Source organism: Delphinus delphis, chromosome 12 (genome assembly GCF_949987515.2).
Source record: "Delphinus delphis chromosome 12, mDelDel1.2, whole genome shotgun sequence".
Classification (NCBI taxonomy): Eukaryota; Metazoa; Chordata; class Mammalia; order Artiodactyla; family Delphinidae; genus Delphinus; species Delphinus delphis.
This window is the reverse complement of record NC_082694.2, coordinates 36,858,573-36,882,028: the sequence shown is the minus strand read 5'-3', so window position 1 is coordinate 36,882,028 and position 23,456 is coordinate 36,858,573. Positions and strand designations below refer to the sequence as shown.

The 23,456-nt window shown below is 39.1% G+C and overlaps 1 protein-coding gene across 1 annotated transcript; it reads left to right on the top strand.

Moving 5' to 3' along the window:
• The first annotated feature begins 765 nt into the window (after nucleotides 1-765).
• On the top strand, nucleotides 766-23,230 carry MDH1 (malate dehydrogenase 1). Its single transcript, XM_060026503.1, has 9 exons — nucleotides 766-922; nucleotides 6,099-6,197; nucleotides 7,029-7,125; nucleotides 9,560-9,735; nucleotides 11,597-11,719; nucleotides 19,876-20,052; nucleotides 20,515-20,628; nucleotides 22,034-22,123; nucleotides 22,892-23,230. The coding sequence occupies exons 1-9, from the start codon at nucleotides 920-922 to the stop codon at nucleotides 23,015-23,017; spliced, it is 1,005 nt and encodes a 334-aa protein (XP_059882486.1). The 5' UTR covers nucleotides 766-919; the 3' UTR covers nucleotides 23,018-23,230.
• Nucleotides 23,231-23,456: the final 226 nt, after the last annotated feature.

The following is a 23,456-nucleotide window of genomic DNA, read 5'->3' as shown; positions in this document are numbered from 1 at the left end:
ACCTGGGTCGATAAACGCAACGCGGGACGGCGCACAACCGCACACCGGACCCTAAGGTTGAAAGACCCTAGCCTCGGGCGGGGACTCACCTGCCTCCGGAGTGGGGAAGATGTGCTGCCCCCGGCCGTCTCTGAGGGTGCGTCCCTGCAAACCCCTCACCGCGTCACTGGACACTACCGAGGCGGTGAAGAGGGACCCGTGAGGACGCTGCGCGTTCGCTCGGTCGCCTAGGTGTCTGAGCTGCAGCGCCACGGACCCCTCAGGTACTCCTCAGCGGCCCGTGCGTGCGCGCGCTCTCCCACCTCGTCGCTTAGCAACCTGCGAAGCCGTCCAGTCTTCTCTACACTTCAATTCCTCCCGCCCCCGCAGACTGTGAATAGTTTTAAAAAAGATTTTGTTTCCGGGTCGAACCGGCTTTACGCAGCGGAAGGTCTCTTTACCTCCCACGTTTACCCTTGAGGGGAGGATAAAGTCTTAGCAGCTTACGGGAGAGCGCTGGAGCTAAGGGCTCTGTCTCTCCACCCTCGAGTTACACTCGCCTCCCCTTTCGCCAATTGCTAGGCGCCATCCGGCAGGTCCTTTTTTCCTGAGCCCAAATCCTCCGCTCGTCGCCGTCCTCCAATCACAGCGGCCCGCCCTCGGGAACTACTTTGCAATCGGCGAAGAGCGCAAGGAGCAGGGCGTGAGAAGACAATCTGATCTCGGGAAGTGTAGTTCAACACTCGAAGGAAATGCATTGGAGATTGCGCCAGAATTAGGGCTGCTTAAACTACAGTTCCCAGAGGCCTCGGCATCCGGGAGCCGAGCCTTTTCTTTCTAACATCACTCGCCTTTTCCGAGTCGGTTCCACGATAGAGGTGACCGGACTCCCTGAAGCTGCTTTTGCAGGTGCAGAAAAGTGTCTGCGCAGTTCCCAGTCATGGTGAGTGTGGGCCTCTGCATGCTGCCCACCTCCGACCTTCGCGCCCGTGTGTGGAGTTTCTTGCGTTTTAAGGACTGTTGGGGGAAGGCTGTGCAAGGGATTGTCCTTCGCGCCCTTTGGAAAGCCCCGACTCATCTGGGGACTGTCGCAGGGACCCGGTAATTGGGAAGGGGTTGATTTACAGCTGGGGGTTCTTAGAAGGACTTTAGAGACATCTCTGTCCTTGGAGAGGCGCGATCTCAGTCGTTCTGTATGTTGGGGGTACAGAATACGAAGCTGCGGATTTTCTCCAAAGCACGGTATAGGGGTTTGAGAAGGACGATAAGGTTTGAAATGAGAGGGGGTGTTGGACCCTAACCTCTTTTTCTCCTCTTAAGCCCACAGTGTTTTTAAGGGCTTTTGTCACAAAGCCCTTGAAAGCAGAAGGCCCTCACTTCAAAGGTAGTGCTTACCAGATGCTCGGGATTGCGATCTACGTTTTCGGGAGAAGTGTTTCCGCCATATCTAATTTCACGAAATGTTATTTAAAACCTGTTCATTGATCTCCTTTTGTCGTACCTGGACATGTTGCAGTGACGGTGCCCCTATGCAAATAATAAGTGCATTTTTTTTTTTTTTACTGATCTGTGTGTTAGGAATTCTAGAACCACTACTTTTAAATGTTACACAATAAAACCATCGTGTCATGAAGCTTTGGATACCAAGATATGGGTATCTTGTCTCTGCTGAAAGGGAGAAGGGAGGTTGGTGAGGGTACTGACGTAGGAATAATCAGCATGCTGTTTGAAGGTGACATTTGACATCAAATTGAGAGAAATTGCTTCAGTACTGTATTTGTAGTTGAAACTGTTTTTCCTCTGTTATTTCAAAATACTAAAATGAGTGGGGAATGTGGGAAAATATTTGAAGGAATTGGAACATTTCCAGAACCTGAAAAGACGTGTTTTCAGGGCAAGGGGATTACTTCTTCCACCTTCATAAGGGAGCCAGTGGGGACAGCTTCTAATTCTCAGTAAGTGTTAAACCTAGGTTTCCTACTTATTTTGTCAGATAACATAATTAGTCATTTAAATGATGGTTTCAGTGGTTTCTGACCTAGTAATCTTTTTTTTTTTAATTAATTTATTTATTTATGGCTGCGTTGGGTCTTCGTTGCTGTGTGTGGGCTTTCTTTAGTTGTGGCCTTACGGGCTTAGTTGCTCTGCAGCATGTGGGATCTTCCCCGACCAGGGCTCGAACCCGTGTCCCCTGCATTGGCAGGCAGATTCTTAACCGCTGTGCCACCAGGGAAGCCCCCTGACCTAGTAATCTTAGCAAGAATGCAGAGGTACTTATTATCAGAGAACCTCAGACTTAATAATTTTAAAACTGGTTGGAACCTTTTAAAAAAAAATCTTGACCATCTTAAAATTGAGTTTATTGAAACCCAAAAAGAATGTGATTTGCTCAAGGTCATACAACAGTTTGCCCCCAAGGATCTCGCATACTTTCCATTTTACCATATTGTATCATTCAGACACATATCAAGTCATTCTGAAAATTTATTTTTAGTTGCTGAGGTTCTGGATGAAGATACAAGCTCATACTGCAAATACAAACTAAACTAGGTATCAGCATTTATATTACTTGATGGTTTTACAATGAGAATATTGTAGTTCTAGAATTGGAAGGGAATTTGGAAATTATTTCTTCTAATCTTAAAACATAACCTGGTGAGGTCAAATGATTTTCCCAAGGTCACAGAAAGCTCCTGGGCCCCCATTCTTGCTTTGTTTTTCTACACAGTATATCAAGCCAGGCCTCACCCCAGGAAGATCACTCCAGCACCAAATAATGTCCATGAGGAAGAACCTTCCTGCCATTTTGCTGAAACTGATGGCAAATTCTCACATGACTCAATCTCCCTGCCTGCTCAGGAGAGTGTGTGAACAATCACTGAGTTAGAAAAGAGCCATCTTTTGTAAGCTATTAAAATCAGGTTTTTTTCAAGGAGTCAATTCTTTCCTTGTGTCCATAGGGAATGACAAGCAAGAATAAACTGTATGAAGGAATCTGAATACTGTTTGTCTTTTATATTACAGAAATATATATAAATGAGAAAGTAAAAAAGGAACACATGGGTCTTTCTGTAGAATAACAGAAGGAACACTTAAATTCAAGCTTTACAACTGAGACTTGAACACATGCCCAAGACAGAGCCTGCATCTGCACGAAGGTCATTAGTGCCCTGCCAAGAGCAAAGACATTCCTTCCTTGGATCTTGGCAGACTGCCCAGATATCTAAGCAAAGAATAGTAACCTATCTTCACACTGTAACATTGTGAAAATGTCAGTGGGAATCTCCTGCCCTCCTGCTTTTCTACTGCAACGTTGCAAAGAGCAGACAGAACCAAATAGGCACTTCTTTCCTGTTTCATCACCAGACATTTCAGACACTGGGCTTCATACTACTCTTAACAAGATGGAATCACCTACCTGTGAAAATAATTTGCTCAGTGATAGAGAAGAAGGAAACTGCTCAGGTGGAATTTGTGCCTGTTCATTAGTTGCCCACAACCCCTTCACTAGGGACTGTAGTACTTTGAACCCATTTTTTTAGTAGCTAAAATAAATGCCTAAAATTGACTATTCTTTTCTAACCATCTACCTGACTTTCTGGGAGGTTAAGCTTTACAGATAGTAATGTTTACTTTTCCCCTCATTGCTTATCGTAGCTTGCTTTCATTGAAGTAGCATGTGTTTATGCTTTTCTTAACTCTAACTTTCCTTCATTCAACAAATCCTTGTTGAATGCTATATGGGAGTGCAAATTTGAGTCAGAGGCAGACTGTTCTCCAGAAGTTTCACAGTCTAGTGGAGAGTAACAGCCTCAGGCTACAAGAGTCCTTAGAGGAAAAACCTGAGACCTATAATTATAGTGCTTGCTACATACTGTTCTTACTGCTTTGTATGTTAACTCTCTCAATCCTTACGACTACCTTATTTGTCAGGTAGCTGCTATTATTATCTCCATTTTACTATGGAGAAACAATACAGTAACTTGCCTAAGAACATACAGCTGAGTTGAGGAATCAGGATTTGAACCAGAAAGTGTGGCTCTAGAGGCCATCTCTAACTGTCACACTCTACCGCCTCTCTAGCCCCCTGTTTTAAAAAAATTGGCTTATCCTCTTGTTTCTTGCATATGGTTCACTAATGGAGTCTCTGGCCTAAAATAGTACAAGTTATGTAATAAAAGAAGACTTTCATTAGAACTACTGACATAAATAATTTTGCTAACCATAGCTGGAATTATTGTCATTATTTCCAGCCTTCTCAATGCAAGTATATATGAATAAAACAATTTTTAAAGCATGTTGGGTTTGCTTCCAAACAATTCTTTTACATTTCCAAGGTTTTGATAGTAATTTTACAAGATCCAGCAAATATTTGAGCTTTAGCAAATGTTTGAGCTCTAAGTACATGCCAGGCATTGTTCTAGGCAGCTGGGATACAACAGTAAATAAAGTAGACAAAGCCCCTGTCCTTAAAGAGCTTGCGTTCTAAAGAGGGAGGGGGAATCATTTCTTCCTCTATTTCTTTTTCCTCACCTGCTATACTTCAAGGAAAGAGGGGAAAATGACAGAATTTAAAACATGTAAAGACCATGTGATAGAAAATAAATATATACAATAACAGTGCTCTTTATAAACCTAAAGTCTATTTGGGAACATAAATATGTATTGTATTAAAATTGGATTATTGGGGGAATTATCGTATTTTGTATATTTAGAGATATTAAAGCATAAGGGGAAGTTGGTGAAGAGTATGGACAAGAGACCCAGAAGGTCAGGAAGAAACTCTCCATAGTTTTTTCCCTTTTTCTCCACTTTCACCCTGGTCACCTCTCTGAAGAAGAAACACATACATAGTCTGCTGTGTTCAGATGCATTTCTCTACAACAGTTGACACTTTCCTGAGACTTTTCTTCCTCTGAATTCTATGGGTACCAGATTGCTAAGTGCTGCTGACCTCCAGAGGTTAGGGTTTGAAGGTTAGAAGGAACCTTCAGGTCATAGTCTCCTATCCTAGAAGCATGACCCCTCTCTAAGAGGGAATTCTAAATATAAAGAAATCTAATCCTCTATCCCCAGTCACTTCAGCCACTTCTCTAGTGTGGGTAACTATAGAGGTGACACAAAGTGGAAGTACATTTACCCAGTATTGTCAGAGAAAGGAACAATTCCCTTGATTGAATTTTTCCATCTAATTAAACTTACCCATTAAGTTTCCAGGCATTTTTGTTCAGCTCTTTTTAATAGAAATATTTCTATCTTTTTAATTCTCTGAGCTTAATTTAACTTATTTTTAATGACTCAGGGTCATCACTTTGAATTAGTTATATATATTTTTTGTCCATATGTTCATATTTTATTCAGGGTCTGTAAGATGACTTCCATCTATTATAACTAATATGTTCTTTGTACTTTTTCCCCTTCCTCCCCTTTAATATTAATTTTCCCTTAAAATCAGGTTGTCAACTGTTACCACACGTTGCTACTGTTATTTATTAATTAATGCTAGAATTTTTTACAATCCAGATATTAACATTTTTTCATTTTTCTTTCTCCTTAAATAAATATAAGCTTATTTTTTTCTTCCTCCAAGTAGTTAAGTTGAATCACGATTAATAGTTCTATAAAAACTTTCTGGCTCCTTCTAAATGGAAATTTGTAACCGCTATTATTCCTCTTCCTGGTGTGAAGGGTTCTTTTCAGCAGAAGGGAGTGGGGGATTTGCATAAGAGGATTTGTAAGGTTCTAGTGGCCGCCAGGGTTTATATCCTCACATAATGCACATCAACATCGTTAGGCCTATTTTAGTGGTAAAATATCCTAAAAAAGATGGATAAGATTTTGTAAGTAAATCCAAGACAGCAGGGAGAGTTAAATAACACCACATAAATATGCAGCCAAAGGACACATGTTCCAGAAGTTGCTTAGTTGCTTTGTGCATGCTGTGTTTACTGGGACAAGTCTGAGATAAACGTCTTCTACTAAGCCAGATGCGAAGAGTCTTTAAAATTTTACATTAGCTTTTAAAGTATGTGGTTGTCTTATTATAGAGAAAATTCTGAATATCTTTAGGGTAAAATAGCGTTTTTTAATAAGGTGTTAATGGGTCTCTTTCATTACAGTCTGAACCAATCCGAGTCCTTGTGACTGGAGCAGCTGGTCAAATTGCTTATTCACTGCTATACAGTATTGGAAATGGATCTGTCTTCGGTAAAGACCAGGTAGGGGCAAGTGTCTGTAAATCTTAAGTAAAAGTAAGAACATTTTCAATGAAATCCTGTATTTAGTTGCAAAGAAATGTTTAAATGGTAAAGGAATGGATAATCCCAACGAATGTATTAGGCACATGGCTATAAGTGGAATCTGGTAGCTTATTTATATGCACCTCTCTGGGCATTGAAAATGCTTTGCAAATTAGAACTATTCCTCCTACTGTTCAGTTGACTTGGTGCAGCCAGCAGGTATCATAATGACAGTAACTGTTAGGGAGAGTCACGTGGGAGAGAAAGTTGCTGAATCAGCACTTTCTTGTTCATAAATGGTCTTAAGACCCAAAAGAGTTGGACAGGCACATAGGCTTCCCAGTTTGAAGCAGGCACCCCCTATTCCAGCAGGTCTGATTAATGTACACTAAAATCCTTTCATACAGTATTCATTTATCCATTCTCTTCACCCATGGATATCAAGTTCTTCCTTCATGCCAGATACTGTGCTTAGCTCTCTGTGAACTGAAATTAGATATACAGCCATCAACAAAAAGAGCAAGGTGTGGCATGTCACTTCAACTTGATATTTCTTCCATGTACTCCTTTAAAATTCAGTAATGGTGATTCCTCTTACTGTGTTTAGCAAACTATTGCTGGTTTTATAAGCATTCCTATTTAAAGGACACCTGATGTTAGACACCTGACTTCCTAAAATAATTATGACTAATTAATGGGAATTATACACATACACACACCAATTAGCAAAAACTCTGTGAAAGGACTTTTTCTGTGACTAAGTGACATAACCTACACTGACAGATGCTGTCCTTGCTATTTATTTGGCAGCCTATCATTCTCGTGCTGTTGGATATTACTCCCATGATGGGTGTCCTGGATGGTGTCCTGATGGAGCTGCAAGACTGTGCCCTTCCCCTCCTGAAAGGTGAGTTGGGGAGTGGAGGAGAAAGGGATTTTATAGTATTTTACATCTTAAAAAAACAGATTTTAGAGTTTTGTTAGCTGGCCTCTCAGTTAGAAATTATTTCATAAAAAGTTTTTGTTTTTTGAACTACAACTACTTGTTAAGATATATACCAAGAATAAATAAGAGTAAAAGTGTGAAATAACCTGTATAATATAAAAGATTATACTTTTTTCCCAACATGCCTATATGTAATTTATTTTACCAATTAAGTATAATATTGCACAAGGGTTATCCACCTGAGATTGTCCACACTGTTATTATTTAAATTCTATTTAAATAGTAATAGTAGTGTCCTGTAATGGAGAACTTTTTCAACTCTAAATGATGTTTTCCAGAACCATATGCTGCTTGGGGACTAGAAATTGGTTGGTCCCCATATATAGTCCCACCCCATCTGCCAGTTGTCAGGTTAAGATATAATATAAATTGTTCTAATCTTATACTACATGGTTTGAGAAAGCCTAAAGCCATGGTTTGAGAAAGAGTTCTGCTAAGAGCCTTTGCGACTCAATGAACAAGTAACAAATGTAAGACAGAAATCCTAAATTTGGTTGAAAGGTCCATTAAAATATTAGGTCAGGTTGTAAACTAATTTGAATATTTTTCTTTAGCTATACTTTCATCATCTTTTTTGGGGGGAGGGAGAGTAAAGATTAATTAATAATACTCTCAAAGAGGATTGCACAAATCAAAAATGTAAACACGCCCAAGAGAAACAATGCTCAGAATTCATATATCTGTTCAATAAACATTTAGTAGAAGGGGTACTCTGCCATCTCAATCATTTGGTTGCTTAGTTATGTAAGAGAATGCATTACCCTGTCCAAGCTATTCTGCTGGCTCCCTTTCCTCACGCACTGTTTCCAAATCAACCTCCTCTGTTGCTTTTTCCATTTTTATTCCCTTCTCTACAGAGTTCTCTCTGCTCTCTCTAGTGGGCCCAGGTTACAGTTGGCTTGTCCTTGGTCAGCTGTGAATATGATGGGAAGGGAAGGTTCAGCAGATAAGGGTGCATGGCTGGGAAGAAGATGGATATTTTTTCTCCAGCTGGTGCTCTTATGTATACCTATTTGGGGACTTACAGAAGCCTGACTGACACAAGTTCCTGGTCTAAAAATTTATCAGTGACAACACTGTACCCTGATTGTCTTAGTACCTTTGGGCTGCTATAACAAAAATACCATAGACTGAGTGGTTTATAAACAAAAGAAATTACTTCTTACAGTTCTGGAGGCTGGGAAGTCAGAAATCAAAGAGCCAATAGATTGTGTGTCTGGTGAGAGCCCAATTCCTGGTTCACAGACAGCCATCTTCTCAGTGTGTCCTCACATGGCAAAAGGGATGAGGGAGCTCTCTGAGGCCTCTTCTATAAGGGCACTAATCCCAATTCATGAGGGCTCCCCCTCATGACCTAATCACTTCCCAAAGGGCCTACTTCCTAATACTATCACACTGGGAATTAGGTTTCAACATATGAATTTTATATGGACACAAACATTCAGTCTATAGCACATGGCCTTTTTAATACAGTCACCAAAAGAAAGCCATGATATATAGCTGACGCTTCAACAACTCAGGGCTTAGTGGTGCCAATCTTCCCTGCAGTGGAAAATCCAAGTACAATTTATAGTTGGCCCTCTGTTCACGGATCCTCTGTATCCACAGGTTCAATCAACCTCAGATTGTACAGTACAATAGTATTTACTGTGGGAAAAAAATCCACATATAACTGGTCCTGCACAGTTCAAACCTGTGTTATTCAAGGGTCAACTGTATGTTCTTCAATCAAAAAGCAGGTGGTGTATTGGACTGACACTGCAGCATAGCGGTTGAAATCTGGACCAATCTTGACTTATAGCCCCACTCCTTTTTGATAGGCAGCTAATTAATCTCTTTAAGCCTCATTGTCTTCATGTGTAAAGTGTTTAAATTTGACAAAAGAAATCTCTTAGTGTTATTCCTTGCAAAAACTTCTCAATAAGCATTGTTTTAATTTGATTGATATCTTAGAATTAAAGTAATTATAACTTAAAAGTTAGGTGAATTAGTTTCTCTTTTGTGTTATCTGTGGTAATTAATGTGAATAATTAATGTTGCCCTGAAAGTTACCTTGCATCATTATAAAAGATAAAAGCTATAGAGTTTTGAAATTAAGATAATTATTGAAATAGGAAAAGCAAAACAAATGTATTGACATTTCTGCTGATGTTATGGTTGTTGAATTAATATATTGCCTTTCTTTTTTTAGGCCCCTAAAACTTTGATCAATGTGATTTGTAAAAGTAAACATTTGCTACAAAGTGAAAGAGTTACTGGGTAGATTCAGTATGAAAAAGAAAACCTCAGACTTTGGCGTTTAAGTAGCTCTGCATATTTATTGCCATGTTCACAGATGTCATCGCAACAGATAAAGAAGAGATTGCCTTCAAAGACCTGGATGTGGCCATTCTTGTGGGCTCCATGCCAAGAAGGGATGGCATGGAGAGGAAAGATTTACTCAAAGCAAATGTGAAAATCTTCAAATGCCAGGGTGCAGCCTTGGACAAATATGCCAAGAAGTCAGTTAAGGTGACCAATGCAGTCTTTTATTGGGTTTTTTATTTTCAGCATTTGAAACTTCTGCTTTCAACATTTAAGTGAAAATGAAAGTATTTGCCTTTTTTTTTCCCCAGTTCTGTGCGATGGTCAGTAAATACAGATACAGAGTTTTGCTCCATTAGGCCTCCCTTTCTAGGTTTTGTTCATATAGTGTAGAAATCTGTATTCTGAGGGGCTCAAAAATATTCTGCCTATTACCATGACATGGAGATTTAATATTAGTTTGTAAACCTATAGAGAAGGCACAGAACTTTCTGGTGCCTTTTAGCTGTGTGGAACTATTTGTTCAGACATTTGGATTTGTGTTTGTGATTGTGAAGGGAGATGGCTATAAGCTGTGTCTGTTTTTAGTCACAGGAGGTAGGGGCTTCTGAATGCTCACTTTTTCTCAAGTCCAGAGGAATTTCGATATGTTTGTCTCTTGAGGAGCTGAGTCAGTATGACTTCCTATTCTCTCTCTTTGTGTTCAACCTATTTATTTTGGTTTCTAAATTTGTGTTATTACAGTAAAGCCTCTTTTTACCAATTAAGTATCAGTTACCTAGAACTTAATTGTCATAGCAAAAGGGCTTGCTAGTTAGAGATTTTTCTGGTTTTGATACACTTCTTCCACCCAATTCTGAATTCAAAGAAAGGTAAAAGAAAATTTCATAAGGTTTTTTAATGTTGCCATTTATAATGTTCTATCTTTTATAATACTTCATAGACACCTGAATTTTTGCTTTCTGCAGACTTTATTTCAAATAGTTAACTTTTATTTTCTGTAGTCATTAACAGAAAATAATAGAAATGAGTTGGGTAGAAATCCCCAGGTCTCTTAGTAAAAAAATTACAAGGTTGCTTGGAGTTGCAGTACTGCTTGCATAGTAATTGCCTCTTAGCCAAAAGTGTCTTTCTTGGGGGAAATATACACCGACAGTGGAGTAGTTAGGGATAGCGGAGTATCATATCTACAGCTTGCTCTCAAATAGGCCAAAAAAAAAGACTAAGGGCAGTGTGTGTGTGTGTGTGTGTGTGTGTGTGCGCGCGCGCGCGCGCGCGCATTTGCACGTGCACAGAAAGTGAAAGAGATGGGGCAAATTGGAGAATCTGGGTACAAGTAATGTGGGAGTTAGTCTTTGTAATATGCTTACAGCTTTTCTGTAAGTTTGATATTTCACAGTAAGTTTTTTTATCATTTTATTAAAGATTTTTAAGACTTGTAAAACATGTTCATGTATACATTTTCCTATGCTGTATTGTAATTTACGGCATCCTATACCTACCCCTTCCAAAAAAAAAGAAAAAAGCCTGAAGTGCTTTCTCCTACAGGTTGATTCAATGGGTGTGAAATGGTGGGACCTGGTATTTTAGCAACTAACCCAGTTAATTCTTAGGATTAGGCAAAACTGAGAAACACTTTTCATTCATCAGGGCAAATCATTGTCCTAAAGTAAACTTCTCAAGTAGAATTTCTTTCTTGGACTACTTTTATAAGAAGGAAAACTTTTATGATTGAATAGAACTCTGAGATAGAGCCCTAGATTACTAGTTTTTTATGGCAACTAGATAAATGCTGTCTCTGTTTTGGCAGAAAACAAAATGACTTGTGTACATAACGGTGGTTTTAGTAAATGTTTTTAGTAGTCGCACCAAATGCTAACAAGGGGGAAAAGTTATTAGAACGGAGGATAGAAACCTACTAGAAACTAGAAACTGCAATAATAACTATACATATTTAGCTTACACAAACTTGGTACGAAGGCTATGTGTTACATGTGAGTCATATTCTAAGTTGGTTTAGTTAATCAGTTATGGTCTGTAGCTCTCCTGTGCCTCGCCTACATCCTAGGTTATCGTGGTGGGAAACCCGGCCAATACCAACTGCCTGACTGCCTCCAAGTCGGCACCGTCCATCCCCAAGGAGAACTTCAGTTGCTTGACTCGTTTGGATCACAACCGAGCTAAAGCTCAGGTAAGAAAGATGCCTTTTCAAATCTTATGAATGTTCAACTTTAAACCCTTTTTCTCTCACTTTTAAAGTAGCTGAATCATAGTTTGTGCTTTTTTCTTGTTGTTTTGTTTTAGTAGGAAGCTATTCCAATTTGTTAGGACATCTTTAAATCTCTCTCTTAAAGTAGCTGAACTTTGTACTTAATTTTCTCAACTATATTTCATTTCCTAACTTTAATTACATATCATTGCTAATGTCCTCTTAGTACAGTGGTTAAAAATTAGTCATAAGCATAGATAATTCATATGACGGCACACAAATTATTTTTGTCAGATGTATAGGAGATTATAATAGAAAAACTTGAGCTTTGTGTATTATATGTGGTTCTGCTTTTTTCCCTACTGCTAAGCATGCGAGCTTGATTTTAATTTTATATTTAATTTCATTTTCATTTTTATATCCTCATACTCTACATGTTTCCATAAAATTTCCTAGTTTTCACTACTTAGTAGCTAAATTTCAATTGTTATCCAGTTTCCTTATCCCTTGGAGCCTTAGATAAATATGCTAAGCAGTCAGTGACCAGGGTATTAACAATAGCTTTTTTTTAATTAGAGGCCATGCCACTCATCTGTGCTAGTTTCCTAGGCTTTCTCAGATCTAGACAATCCCAGTGCCCTTAGATGTCATGACAAAGTTCTAGTTCTTGGACATAACCTCTTTCCTTTTCCCTAGCGCCTTTCTGGCCATCCTCCTTATCCATAGCTCATCTTCTAGATAGGTCTATGAATTTAGTTCTTTTTCTTCTAGAGAAGACAACATTATTGAGTTTCAAGAAAACTATTTTTACCAAATGATGGTGTGAGGTCTAAGTTGAAAAACTGTTACCAGATTCAGTGGGTCCATCACTTGGGGTGCATCGCCAATGATCATACCAAGTACTTTCAGTCAAAGCAGAAGTGTTTATTCCTTGTGACAAATAAGGAAACAGGTAGATAGCTCTCAAAGCACTGTCTTTCCAAATAGCCAGATCAGGGACATTTTAAGCTAAGGGTACATGTATATTCATGAAAGGGTGAGTGTAATCTTCAATGTAAAGGTGGAGTTCTAGATGCACTTGTGCAGTACAACAACATGCTCAAACATACATGCCTTGCATGTTCAAAAATGACAGAAATTCCAGCCCTTGGGGTGGAGATTTTAGCATTAAAATGAGGCAAAGGTCACCCTAGGTTGACAAAATCCAGGTGCCTAGTTGAGTGAAATCACAGGGGTCAGCAAAGGCTCATTCCTTAGGCTCCAGTTAATCTGGTGCCTGAGTGCTTGAGGGGTTTTGGACACTGCAAAACAGCTCAAGAATGTGTATCAGGCTGATCTTTACCTTCCAAATAGGACAGAACAGGGAGTCTTTATAACTGATTTGTTATCTTTGCTGTGGTTATTTCTCATGCCTAATAACAGTTGTTTGTTCTTACATTCTTTGTTCTTTCTAAAATCATTAATTACTGAGACCTATTCTTTGTTTCCACATTGAAGACCTAGGAGGTCATAGTTCACCTTTCTCCCAATCTCCTTAGAACAGAAGGGTTCTGAAATTCACACTCTATTTCTTAACCTAAGCTTGTCTAGTGCATGTTACAGTTTCTCTTATTGCCCAGTATTCTACTCCTGCAAGACATGACATCCTCTAGTTTAACCCCATACCTTCCTTATTACTGTCTGGCTAACAAAACCACTGCTTTAAACTAAGAGCTTTCAGCTCTGGAGGGCCCAGTGAGGGAGAAAAGTATTTACATTTAAGTTTCTACACTAAGCTGAATGCTTTATATCTGACTTGTCATTTACTTCTCATAGTAGCCATATGAGATATCTGTTATTATTACTGTTTTACAGATAAGAAATGTGAAGCCCAGAAAGGTCAGGGAACCTGCTCAAAGTCACACAGCTAGTAAATGACGGAGTCAGTAAAAGGGTCTGCCTGACTCCAGACCCTCATGTGTGTTCTTACAAAATGGCATCAAGTGACCTAATCCATTCACTAGCTCTGTGACCCTGAGAAAGTATATTCAAGCTATAAAATGGGATAATAATTGAATCTACCTCAGATGGTAGTTATGTGAACTAACTGAGATAAGATCTATGTTAAGACCTTATCCTGGTGCCTGTCACATAGTAAAAACTCAGTAAAGGTTGGCTGCTCTAGTTATTATTGATAATGATGATGATGATTAAGAGAGATATAACCAAGGTTTGAGAAGAGTCACACCTCAGAAATCTCTCAGTTAATTTAGAAGGTCTTTGGATAACAAGCTTAAATTGCAAATATTTCCTGAGAGGCTTTGGGCTGTGAGCTGTGTCTTTTTCCTTGTTATTTAGCCAGTGTCCAGGGGCTGGGAAGAAATGGGAGTTTGTTTGAATGCCTGGAGGCAGGAGATTGGGATACTGTAGAACAGTTATGAAGGAAAAGATGATCATCATAGTTGTTGCATCTGTGGACTCTGGATTACCAGATGGCAATTCACTTAGTTACAACAGGAAAAAAGAGGTAAAATGATGACACCGACAAATTTCCATTTTTGCTGTTTGACCTGAGGCCTTGGTGGAGGCAGGCATTGGAAAATTCTGCTTCCAGAAGTACAGCTAAATAATACTTTGTCCCAGTGCCTGCAACAGTTTTCCTTGCGGGGTGAAAGTCTGAGTGAGGAAAGAAGGAGCCACCTCATCGTACTTTGACTTTGGCACGTGTTCCAGCATGCCAGTCTGGTACAGTGAATGCTGTTAGAAGTTTCCTCCTCCTATAGAGGCTATTAATCCAGTGAGAAAAGTAACAAACCCAAAGATTAATTTTTCTTACATGAATGGATACTAGTCTTACATAATTTAGTTTGCAAATCAGAGCTCCTAGCTACCTAGTGACTGTTTATCACCTGCAGAAATCCCCTGTGTATTTGCAGACCAGAGCTACGTATGTTGTCTGCTGACCAGGTAATTTGGCAATGAAACCAGTTTGGTGGTATCAGAGATAAGAAAATTACTAGAGCTGGAGAATGAATCAAAAACTGTTTAACAGATCTGTGTGACAGACGTGAAAGTGTCTGAAGGAGCAAAGAACTGCTAGCCTGGGTACATGGTAGTTTAGACTAGCTCTGACATGCATGATATTCTCAGAAACTCTGGGTGCAAAGTACTGGCCTTTGCTATCCAGACAGAAGTGGATTAGCTCAGGAGATCTAAAGAATAAGAGGACGTGGCCAATAGGACACAGGAAGTAAGGGGAGCCTCCTGTAGGGAGGATAGGCCTGCAGGCAGTTTGTCCTCACCCTACTTTGGAGCAGCTGAAGCTGACATTCAGCAGAGTTATGGTTTCTAAGTTTCTGATAATATACATCTTGGCTCACTTACCCCAGTATAAATATTCCTTTTTCTCAATGATGCCAGCTAAATGTAAGTGAGAACAGTTCTTCGCAAGTCCTTTCAGGTCATGGCACACACAGAAAATGGTACTCATTGCACAGCACACCACTCTACCCCAACCACTAAGCAGATCAGTAGCTGGGTACCCCAGAAACCAACCATCCAAATAATTTGTGAAGACTGATATGGTAGTTAATAGTCCTAATACTTGCAGAACTCTAAATGAAGCAGGGTTTAGATCAGAAGTGATTTTAAATGTCAGGAACAAAGAATTTTAAGTTATTTTTTAAATCTATTTGAGGACTTAAGAAATGAGTCTCGACTTACTTTAAGGGTCAGTGAAAGTAAGCACAACTTGCTTCTTACTTGACTGAATAAATTACCGTGAAGATGAGTCAAGGCATTGCAAACATTTTAGGTAATGGCTTTTTTAATCTTCATTCCTTTTGGTTGGTTGGTTGTCATTTTATTTTTTACTCTTTAATTTGGAATAATTATAGACTTAGAAGAAGTTGCAGAAATAGTACAGAGAATCCCATGTACCCATCACCCACTTCCCCCAGTGGTGACATCTTACATAACTATAGAGAATTATGAAAACTAGGAAATTGACTAAACTACACACAACACTGTTAACTAGCTTTACTCAGATTTCTGCAGTTTTTGTGTCTTTATGGATGATCCTATGACATTTAATCATATATATAGATTACTATAACCACCATAGTTTCAAGAAACAGAACTGTACCATCACCCACAAAAGAAGTCCTATTCATGTTGCCTCTTTATAGTTACACACTCCCTCTCCTTTCCTAAACTCTGACAACCATTTGTCTGTTCTCCAACTCTGTACTTTGGTCATTTCAAGAATGTTTTAAAAATAGAATTGTGCAGTAAGTAACCTTTTGACACTGTGGGGTTTTTTTCCCACTGAGTTTAATGCCTTTAATATCCATCCAAGTTGTTACATGTATCAGTAGTTCATTCCTTTTTATTGTTATTCCATTTATTTATTTAATTGTATGAATGTACCACAGTTGGTGTTGGAGGACAGAGGGAACAAAAAGTGCCCACCAAACTGAGAAGGTATTTTTGAGACCTTAAAGTGAGGCAGGCAGCTCCATATAACCAATGGATCAGTTTATTATAGGGTGACTTACTCATAGGGTGGGATCAGGATCAGGTGGACAGTGATCCAGAAGCATTTGCAGCTGCACTTCATACCGCAGAGGGACCACGGGGATGATTCTATAGGGTATGGGGGTAGGTGCTTTGAAACAGGACATGCATTTCTAAATTAAGATTTATGAATGGATAACTAGTCTCGTGGGCGCCAGGAATATGTCAAGGAAGGTTTTCATCATTGTTTGGGGACCAGCAGAGCATAGAGGCTACCTGGTCCTAATGTTTATTGAACAGTATCTATTAACTACAAAGCCCTTGATGTGATTCACTTCACAGGTCAGTTTTAAAGGATAGAAGAAACTGTAAGGGCTCAAGATGGTGTCAGTTATGCTAATAGTCATACTTTGTTTAACCATTCTTGAAGGACTTTTGAGCTGTTTCCAGTTTGGGGCTATTGGTATCCTTGTTTTTAAAATTTCTTTAAAATATCAGAGTGTATTCCCTTTGCTGTATGGTGAATACACAACCAGAGCTTTGATGCAGTGCTGCTGTTATTTATGTGTGCAAAAGCTGTGGATTCTGGTACAACTATTTTTTTCTCTCATTCTTACTTTAACATAAAGGAAAGAAAAGTCACTCACGATGTCACCCTAATACATCAGCTTTTTAAAATTTTTTTCCAAAACCTCTTCTAGATCATTATAAATTCTGCTATCTAATTAGGAACAAATTACAGGCATACATTAGAGATATTGTGGGCTTGGTTCCAGACTACTGCAATAAAGCAAATATCAGAATAAAGCAAGTCAATGAATTTTTTGGTTTCCCAGTGCATATAAAAGTTGTATTTGTACTGTAGTCTATTAAGTATGCAATAGCATTATGTCTAAAAAATATATACATACCTTAATTTTAAAAGGCTTTATTGCTAAAAGAAAAACAAATGCTAACCATCATCTGAGCCTTCAGCAAGTCCTAATCTTTTTGCTGACCTGGCGGGGGGTCTTGCCTCCATGGTGATGCTGTTGACTGATCAGGGTGGTGGTTGCTGAAGGCTGGGGTGCCTGTGGCAATTTCTTAAAATAAGACCACAGTGAAGTTCACCATATTGATCGACTCTTCCTTTCACAAATGATTTCTCTGTAGCATACAATGCTGTGTGACAGCATCTTACCCAGAGTAGAACTAATTTCAAAATTGGGAGTTAAACCCCTCAAACCCTGCCACTGCTTTATCAACTAAGTTTATATAATATTCTAAATCCTTTCTTGTCATTTCAACAATCTTCACGGCATCTTCACTGGGAGTAGTTTCCATCTCAAGAAACTACTTTCTTCACTCATCGTAAGAAGCAACTCCTCATGCATTAAAGTTTTATCATGAGATTGCAGCAATTCAGTCCCATATTCAAGCTCCACTTCTAGTTCTAGTTCTCTTGCTATTTCCACCATATCTGCAGTTACTTCCTCCAATGAATGTTGGCAGTTTGCCCTCTTCCCAGGAATCACAGATGTTCTTAATGGCATCTCAAATGATGAATCCTTTCCAGAAGGTTTTCAATTGACTTTGCCCAGATCCATAAGAGGAATCACTATCTCTGGAAGCTATAGCTTTATGCAGTGTATTTCTTAAATCATAAGACTTGAAAGTCAAAATGAGTCCTTGGTCCATGGGCTGAAGAATGGATGTGTTAGCAGGCACATTATCCACCAGAGCTCTTGGTGACCAGGTGCATGGTCAATGAGCAGTAATATTTTGAAGGGAATGTTTGTTTCTGAGCACTGTTGACTGAGTCAACAGTGAATATTTCAACAGGTTTAAAATATTCAGCAAACCATGTTGTCAACAGATATGGTGTCATCCAGGGTTTGTTGTGCCATTGATGGAACTCAGGCAGAGTAGATTTAGCAGAATTCTTAACGGCCCTAGAATTCTCAGAATGGTAAGTGAGCCTTGGCTTCAGCTAAAAGTCACCAGCTGCATTAGCCCCTAACAAGAGAGTCAGCCTGTCCTTTGAAGCTTTGAAGCCTTGAAGCCAGGCATTGACTTCTCCCCCATAGCTCTGAAGATCCTAGATGACATCTTCTTCCAACAGAAGGCTGTTATCTACATTGAAAATCTGTTACTTGGTGTAGCCACCTTCATTAATTATCTTAGCTAGATCTTCTGCATAACTTGCTGCAGCCTCTATATCAGCACTTGCTGCTTCACCTTGCTCTTTTATGTTGTGAAGACAGTATCTCTCCTTAAACCTCATGAACCAACCTCTGCTGGCTTCAAACTTTTCTTCTGTAGCTTCCTCACCTCTCTCAACCTTCACAGAATTGAAGGGAGTTAGAGTCTTGCTCTGGATTAGGCTTTGGCTTAAGGGAATGTTGTGGCTGGTTTGATCATTGTGGCTGGTTTGATCGTCTATCCGGACCATTAAAACTTTCTCCATATCAGCAATAAGGCTGTTTCACTTTCTTATCATTCGTGTGTTCACTGGAGTAGCACTTTTTATTTCTTTTAAGAACTTTTCCTTTGCATTCACAACTTGGCTGTTTGGCCTAGCTTTCAGCTTATCTTGCTTTCAGCCTTCCTCACTAAACTTAATTATTTCTAGCTTTTGATTTAAAGTGAGGGATGTGCAACTCTTCCATTCATTTGAAGACTTAGAGGCCACTGTCGGGTTGTTAATTGGCCTAAATTTAGTATTGTTTGTGTCTCAGGGAATAGGGAGACTCAAAGGAGAGGGAGAAAGAAAGGGGAACAGCTAGACGGTGGAGCCGTCAGAACACACACAACGTTTATTGATAAGTTCACTGTTATATGTGAGCAGGGTTCATGGCACCCCAAAACAATTACAATAGTAACATCAAGGGTCATTGATCATAGATCACCATAACAAATATAATAATAATGAAAAAGTTTGAAATACTGTGAAAATTACCAAAATGTGACACAGAGACATGAAGTGAGCAAATGCTGTTGGAAAAGTGGTGCTGGTAGACTTGCTCAACACAAGGTTGCCACAAACCTTCAATTTGCAAAAACACAGTATCTGTGAAGTGCAATAAAGTGAAGCACAGTAAGAGGAGGTATGCCTGTATACATCCAACTAACCATAATTTCTTTTCCTCACATTACCTTATCAAGTGATTAACAAAGTAAGCAAGCTGATTTTATTTAGATCTTTCAAAACATAACTTTAACCCTTCTGGTACCACTGTACTATAAAACATAATTGATGTTCATGTGACTACAAGGCATGCAGGATCCTGAAGTGCTTTCTGAACCTACAGCTAGAGATTGTTACTTCTGTTACAATTTTAGTATTATATATATTTTTATATATTTTTTTTTGGCGGTACGCGGGCCTCTCGCTGCGGTGGCCTCTCCCGTTGCAGAGCACAGGCTCCGGACGCGCAGGCCCAGCGGCCATGGCTCACGGGCCCAGCCGCTCCACGGCATGTGGGATCTTCCCGGACCGGGGCACGAACCCATGTCCCCTGCATCGGCAGGCGGACTCTCAACCACTGCGCCACCAGGGAAGCCCCAGAGGCTTTTTATCTTAAGGACATTTGTCAAACGGGTCACAATTTGAAATTTAAAAAAAAAATTTGTCAGAGTAATATATTTGTTTTCTATTGAACTAGATTGCTCTTAAACTTGGTGTGATTTCTGATGATGTAAAGAATGTCATCATCTGGGGAAACCATTCCTCAACTCAGTATCCAGATGTCAACCATGCCAAGGTGAAACTGCAAGGAAAGGAAGTTGGTGTTTATGAAGCTCTGAAAGATGACAGCTGGCTCAAGGGAGAATTCATCACGGTGAGAAAAATCCGGGGGCTCTCTTCACAGCCAAGCATTAAGAACTCTTGAGAGACACACCACATTACTGACCTGAGTGTGTCCCCAAGGGGTGGTGGGAGGAAACTCAAGGACAGCAGGCCTTTGATGAGTGCATATTTTCTTTGGGGGTCATACTAAGGCAGTCATAATCCAATCTGATCTATTGTGTAGCAGTCAAGATTGATTGTTAAAGTGGGAAAAACTAGATACCCTCTAGTCATCCAGCTATCTTATAGAGATCTGTTTCTTTGTATGAACTGTGGTAAAACTTTCTGTGCAGGTATATAGTTTTCACTTTTCAGGAAGACTGGTGCTTCTAAGTGAAATAGGTTAGTAAGGTCAACATGGGGTAGTTGAGTGATTTTGGAGGGGACACATTAAGCTATGGTTTCAGCCTTTCACCCCAGGAATAACACTGCTGTCTCTGCCTGCCCTACCCAGACTGTGCAGCAGCGCGGTGCTGCTGTCATCAAGGCTCGAAAACTGTCCAGTGCAATGTCTGCTGCGAAAGCCATCTGTGACCACGTCAGAGACATCTGGTTTGGAACCCCAGAGGTGAGAATTCAGTGAACTGCACAGGCCACTCTTTTATTTTTGTCGTTTAATGCTATAATGTTAAAAAAAAAAAAAAACACACATAGCCGTGCAGTCAGGCCAGTTAGGTTCATATTCCACCTCAGCTGCTGACTAGCTGAGTAACCTTGGGAAAGTTGCATAACCTTTCTGAGCTGTTTTATCATCTTTTACATGGCATCTAACTCACAGCATTGTAAGGGTAATGAGATGAAATATGGAAAGCACCTAGCACACATGGTAGAAGTGACTTTTTTTCCTTCTTAAAACCTATATTGGGCCTAAAACTTTTAGAGGAAAACATAGGCAGAACACTCTGTGACATAAATCACAGCAAGATCCTTTTTGATCTACCTCCTAGAGAAATGGAAATAAAAACAAAAATAAACAAATTTAAAAATATTTTGCACGGCAAAGGAAACCATAAACAAGACGAAAAGACAACCCTCAGAATGGGAGAAAATATTTACAAAAGAAGCAACTAACAAAGGATTAACCTCCAAAATATACAAGCAGCTCATGCAGCTCAATATCAAAAAAAACAAACAACCCAATCCAAAAATGGGCAGAAGACCTAACTAGACATTTCTCCAGAGAAGATATACAGATTGCCAACAAACACATGAATGAATGCTCAACCTCACTAATAATTAGAGAAATGCAAATCAAAACTACAATGAGGTATCACCTCTCACCAGTCAGAATGGCCATCATCAAAAAACCTACAAACAATAAATGCTGGAAAGGGTGTGGAGAAAAGGGAACCCTCTTGCACTGTTGGTGGGAAAGTAAATTGATACAGCCACTATGGAGAACAGTATGGAGGATCCTTAAAAAACTAAAAATAGAACTACCATACGATCCAGCAATCCCACTACTGGGCATATACCCTGAGAAAACCATAATTTAAAAAGAGTCATGTATCACAATGTTCATCGCAGCTCTATTTACAATAGCTAGGACATGGAAGCAACCTAAGTGTCCATCAACAGATGAATGGATAAAGAAGATGTAGCACATATGTACAATGGAATATTACTCAGCCATAAAAAGAAACAAAATTGAATTATTTGTAGTGAGGTGGATGGACCTAGAGTCTGTCATACAGAGTGAAGTAAGTCAGAAAGAGAACAAATACCATATACTAACACATATATATGGAATCTAAAAAAAAAATGGTTCTGAAGAACCTAGGGGCAGGACAGGAATAAAGATGCAGACGTAGAGAATGGACTTGAGGACATGGGGAGGGGGAAGCATAAGTTGGGATGAACTGAGAGAGTGGCATTGACATATATACACTACCAAATGTAAAATAGATAGCTAGTGGGAAGCAGAATCCCTTAGCACCATGAGAATGTAAAACATTGTTATTTGTTATTTTCAGGGAGAGTTTGTTTCCATGGGCATCATCTCTGATGGTAACTCCTACGGTATTCCTGATGATCTGCTTTACTCATTCCCTGTTACAATCAAGGTAAGGTATTTTGGGTTATTTTCCTCTGTCCTCTACTGGGAAAGCAGTTGTGTGTTTTTATTAGTAATGGTATAATTTAGTCTAGAAAGTTGTTCCTTTACTAAATTAGACATTTTTCTCAGCTTTAAAATCATGTGAAGCACAACTTCAGGTCACTAAAATGTTGAAATTAATCTGGAAGGCAAGTTGCAACTCTCCCCACTAGACACATTTTGTTATATTATGCTTCTAATATTGGATATCTACAAATATTCTATTACTTCTAAATGAAGCAATGGTTCTAAGTATTGTTGCTCTGTATTATAACTGTACTAAAGTCAGTCTTTTTTATGTTTGCTGATTAAAGCCTCGTTTAAAGATTTTTTTCTAGATTCAATGAGTTTCAGATTCAAGTGTTGTTTTCATCAGAATTATCTGTTAAGATCTGGATTTTGATTTGCTTCTTTAGAATCACACTTTAAAACATACTTCTCTAGATTAAGTTCAAACTAAGTTGTTGCTTGCTGGAACATCAATTCTAGTTTAATGATAAATCTCTTGGGACTTCCTTGGTGGTTCAGTGGTTAAGACATCACCTTCCAGTGCAGGGAGTGTGGATTGGATCCCTGCTCGGGGAGCTAAGATCCCACATGCCTCACGACCATAAAACCAAAGCATAAAATAGAAGCAATATTGTAACAAATTCAATAAAGACTTTAAAAGTGGTCCACATCAAAAAAATCTTAAAAAAAAATTATAAATCTCTTATTTGCAATTATTTTCAAACAGGATAAGACCTGGAAGGTTGTTGAAGGTCTCCCTATTAATGATTTCTCACGTGAGAAGATGGATCTTACTGCAAAGGAACTGGCAGAAGAAAAAGAAACTGCGTTTGAATTTCTTGCCTCTGCCTGACTAGACAATCATTTCCATGTTACTAAGTGTCCCAAAGCTGAAGAATCTAAATGTCGTCTTTGATTCTAGCACCAAATAAAATAATGCTATACTTAAATTACTTGTGGAAAAACAACACACTTTAAAGATTGTGTGCTTCCTGGTACAGATTTGTGACAGTTCATCATCATGCTGTTAGTGCTGCATTCTAAAATAAACATATATTCAAATGAAGATGATTCAGACTCTAATTTCTAGATAATATTTTGTTTCTATTCAGAAAACAATCTTGCATGTTTCCCAGCTTGCCTAAGGGGTTATGATTTTAAAAAAAAACACAGAGAAAGTAAAGATAGAAAATGTTACAAGGTAAAACATAATTCTCTCATATTTAAATAGGATAGGAAAATCCACCTCGTGAATCAATCTACTCCGGAATATAATTTTAAACATTACCTAC

Bases quoted from the DNA above. Each gene is read 5' to 3' on its own strand.
- MDH1 (XM_060026503.1), top strand. The intron at 9,736-11,596 runs GTGACCAATGCA...CCTACATCCTAG, and splicing joins ATGCCAAGAAGTCAGTTAAG to GTTATCGTGGTGGGAAACCC. The intron at 20,053-20,514 runs GTGAGAAAAATC...TGCCCTACCCAG, and splicing joins TCAAGGGAGAATTCATCACG to ACTGTGCAGCAGCGCGGTGC.